Source organism: Acyrthosiphon pisum, unplaced genomic scaffold (assembly GCF_005508785.2).
Source record: "Acyrthosiphon pisum isolate AL4f unplaced genomic scaffold, pea_aphid_22Mar2018_4r6ur Scaffold_10573;HRSCAF=11180, whole genome shotgun sequence".
Classification (NCBI taxonomy): domain Eukaryota; kingdom Metazoa; phylum Arthropoda; class Insecta; order Hemiptera; family Aphididae; genus Acyrthosiphon; species Acyrthosiphon pisum.
Window position 1 is genome coordinate 49,353 of NW_021758860.1, and position 4,167 is coordinate 53,519.

The following is a 4,167-nucleotide window of genomic DNA, read 5'->3' on the forward strand; positions in this document are numbered from 1 at the left end:
GAAGTCGGATTGCTACTCGGATAACTGAATTGATTGACTGCTAGACACTAAAAATAGGGTGGCTATATGATTTGCATGGACGCCCCGTAATGTTTTGAATTATTTTTTCACATAACTTAAGGGCCCGTATTACAATAGTAGTTTAACCTCTTATCGGAGTTTAAACCTGGGTCAAATGAAAAATACCGTATTACAATCGATTATCAATGGTTTAAACTCGGTTTAAACCACCGATAGTTGAACCACCGATTTCGGCGGTTTAAACTTGGTTCAGAGATGATCTGCGATTTCATTGGTTGTTCATTAATGTTGATAATGAACTTTGTTATTATGATAAACCACATAATTTTTGATATACTGTGATTACTGTTCATTTGCACTTTGCATTTTGTGACTTTAAACATTAAAGACTGCAACAGTAAGTTTTCTGCATTTGTTAATTGTTTTTCGAGTCAATTTTAAATTATGGAAACTTCTGTTGAGAGTAAACGTACGCCCAACTTTACCAAACAAGAGGAAGATGCGTTGCTGCATCTTGTACAAAAGTACAAACATATTTTAGAATGTAAAACGACCGACAGTATTCAAAACAGGTACCTAACAACAAATTATTATATATTATAATATATAATAATAATACTATGATATTTCTTGGTTGTGTTATTTTAATAGAAAAAAAACGGACACATGGATTACTGTTGAAAATGAATACAATAAGAATTTGGAAGGAATAGTATTCCGAACTGCAACAGTCCTGAAAAATAAATATTTGAATTTAAAAAAAAAATTACAAAAGAAAATTGGTGATGAAAGGTCAGGAATCAGAGGTACTGGAGGTGGGCCCTACAATACAGTTGAATATAATGAAAGCGAAAATTTAGTTTTCGAAATATTAGGTGAAAAAAGACTTGGACGTCAACACTCAAAATATGATGATAATAATGGTAAACAATATACTTTATTAACTTAAATTGGTATCATACATTTTAGAACATGCTGATTTATATTTGCATTTTAGAACAACGCTTTAGTAGAGCCCAGGCACCTTTGAATCAAATACAAATTACTTTACCAGGTGGCAAAATTGTGTCAATGGAGGAGGCTGTCACTGAAGAAGTTTTAGATGATGCAGAGACTTCAAATATTTATTCTCCCCAAGTTGATATATTTCAAGGTAAATATAGTAGTCTGGATTAATTACAATTAAATGTATGAGTTATTTTTCTTTTTTTTTTGCTGTAGATACTGTATTGGTAAATGACGTTATTTCTCAAAGCATTCAAAAGAATAATGGTAAGTTAAAAATTGTTATTTATTATTCAATTATTGATAATCAACTTATGATATCAAAGCTTGTGGTGGGAGCAGGGAGTCTATTCCATAGCTGTCTCCTCTAGTATTATGGTATTAATTAGAGGTGTCGGGTACCCGTCCAACGAGTCCAAGCCGGGTACCCGATATCATATTCAGTACCCGACCAATACTCATTACCCGGCGTGTAATTAAAAGTTGACTTGGACAGTACCCGGTATACAGTTACATTTTTTTCCTTGCAATATACATACCCGGTACCCGATTAATTTATTAATTAAAAAAAAATGTGTACCTGCAATCGACCAAACAAAAATATTTTTATTGAGTATCTACCCGGAACACCTCTAGTATTCATAATCAGTTTTATTCCTGAACACTTTAATTATTGATAATTTGTCATACAGTTGTGTATACAATTTATGTAAATTTGATTGAAATTTTAAATCTTTGAAGTTGTTGGATTAAAATCGTTCATGAAATGTTATAAATGTACAAAACCAATTGGATAATTATTGAAGCCTTAGTATACTTATCATATTATACTTTACACTGCATAATACACAATTGATTGATAACTGATAAAATTAATATATCTTATTATTTTCTTTCTTGGCTGTAGATCAATTGAAACCGACTGTAGAAAAATGGAGTGGAAATACCACACCACTGTTGCGGACAAAACGTAAACATTGTTTAAATAGTCAAAATGATGAAGGCAAGTTAAAAAGAAAACTAAAAGAAATATAATATTATAATGAATTGAGTAATACTATAGATACCTTTAACTGTTTTTATTATGTGTTTATAGAGCCAATTATACCTTCAGCTAGGAAACATAAGCTGAACGACCAAATGTCAACATGGGCATCAGGAAAGCTTGCACTTGCTCAACTCCAAGAAACGCAATATACACAACAACACAATTTAAAACTCAAAATTATGAAGGATGAGAGTGATGCAAGGATGGTTAGGGAAGACCTATTGTTTAAGCTGCAAGAAAAAGAAGTCTTGCTAAGAATAGAGATATTGAATCTACAAAAATCAAAATTGCTAGCTGATTTATAAAAAAAAAAAATGTTTATAATTATATGGTTTTATAATTTGTTTTGTTCACTTTATAACAATTATTATTATTATTTATTTGTATGTACATATAATAAAAGATTAAGCAAGTTGTCAAAAATTACAAGCATTATTTACACATACAGACGTACAGTGTATTCTAAAATATTATAAACTTTCAAAATAACGAACAAGTTTATTTCTCTGCAAAGTTCCATACTCATTGACATTATCGACAGTGCCTCTAGTACTGAATGTGCTCAGATCAATTACTTGTTCTAACTGATGAGTTACTCTTGGAGTTTCTTCTCCAAAATAGCAAGCAATATTGTGAAGTACAGCAGTTGCCACTATAATGCTTTCAACAGACTCCAATTTCACATTAATTCCAACAGCTAATACTGGAAATCTCTTTTTCCAAACGCCATAGCTTCTTTCTACAGCATTTCTTGTTCTTATCTGTGCCTCATTGTAAGTATTTTGTCCGTCGCCAGTAGGATTCAAAAATGGTGTCATCAAAAATGTCTTCAAAGCATAACCACTATCACCAACAAGAATACTATCCTTCATTTCTCCTCTTTCAAATTTACCCCGAATACTTGAATAATTGAAAATAGTAGAGTCATGATTACTTCCTGGAAATGTAGCAACTATATTTTGAATTCTGAGATCCGCATCACAAATAGTCTGGACGTTGATTGAAAAATAGCCCTTCCTGTTTCTATAGATTTCTGAATCCAGTCCACCTGGAGATATAATTCTAACATGGGTACAATCAATAGCACCAACACATTTTGGAAACTTAGAAACGTTATAAAACTTCTGTCGTACTGAATCGATTTCTGCAGAAGTCGATGGAAAATTTATAAATGTAGGTCTTAATAATGCCAATTCATGAGAAACGAGTCGAATGATTTGGCTAGCTGTTGATTTGTGAACTCCTACAAAATCACCGCATACCGTTAGGAACGATCCTGTAGCATAGTAACGTAATGTAATCAGAAGTTTCTGTTCGGGGGTTACAGCATTGTTCCTTTAAAAAATAACAATATTTAATTATATCCTTCATACCAGTTATATGTTATAATCAACAAATAAAAATACATGTACACTGTACACCACTCATTGTATACAATGTAAAGTATACTAGTTATATTTCTATACAAATATCATAAAATTATAAACAATACTTTACCTATTTGTTGGTGATGCTATACGCTCTTTAATGTGATCAAGTATGAAGTAAACAGTATTTTTGGAAAGGCGAAAACGATTAAAAAATTGTTCATCTCTCCACTTCGTGAAATGGTTGGGCCGCTCAAGAAACATCTTTTTCTTTCTAGGAAAGGCTAGAAGTAATGCCAGTTCCATAAAATCTTCATCGTCAGTCATATTATTTTCACTAACAGACATTGCAACTCAAATAATGTACGAATATTAACAAATAAATAATTCGAAAAATAACAATATAGGTACACGTTGTTACTAACAACAACAAAAAACAAACAATTTCTTAATCAGTCAGTGGACAGTGATAATAAATTATAAGTTATCACGTCCAAACACCACAATCAGCTAGCTTTTCCATTTATTCCACAGTGTTACCGATCGTATAGTACAAATAACGGTTTAACCACAGTTTAACAGAACGGACGATTGTAATACCGGCAATAAGTTAACCTAGGAGTAAGTTGATAACCGAGGTTCAGCTGAACTCAGGTTAAACTCAGTATTGTAAAACGGACCCTAACTAACAAAGAACTAGAATATTGTATACCATTTAAAAAATTA

General features: G+C 31.7%; 1 protein-coding gene across 1 annotated transcript; it reads right to left on the reverse strand.

The window, feature by feature from the left end:
- Positions 1–2,489: 2,489 nt before the first annotated feature.
- LOC103307883 (putative nuclease HARBI1) lies at positions 2,490–4,070 on the reverse strand. The gene is made up of 2 exons (XM_008180303.2): positions 3,572–4,070; positions 2,490–3,409 (listed from the first exon to the last, which is right to left on the reverse strand). Exons 1-2 carry the CDS (start codon positions 3,787–3,789, stop codon positions 2,545–2,547), a joined length of 1,083 nt encoding a protein of 360 aa, XP_008178525.1. The 5' UTR covers positions 3,790–4,070; the 3' UTR covers positions 2,490–2,544.
- Positions 4,071–4,167: the final 97 nt, after the last annotated feature.

Bases quoted from the DNA above. Each gene is read 5' to 3' on its own strand.
- LOC103307883 (XM_008180303.2), bottom strand. From the start codon at position 3,789: ATGTCTGTTAGTGAAAATAATATGACTGACGATGAAGATTTTATGGAA. The intron at 3,410-3,571 runs GTAAAGTATTGT...TATTTTTTAAAG, and splicing joins ATAGCATCACCAACAAATAG to GAACAATGCTGTAACCCCCG.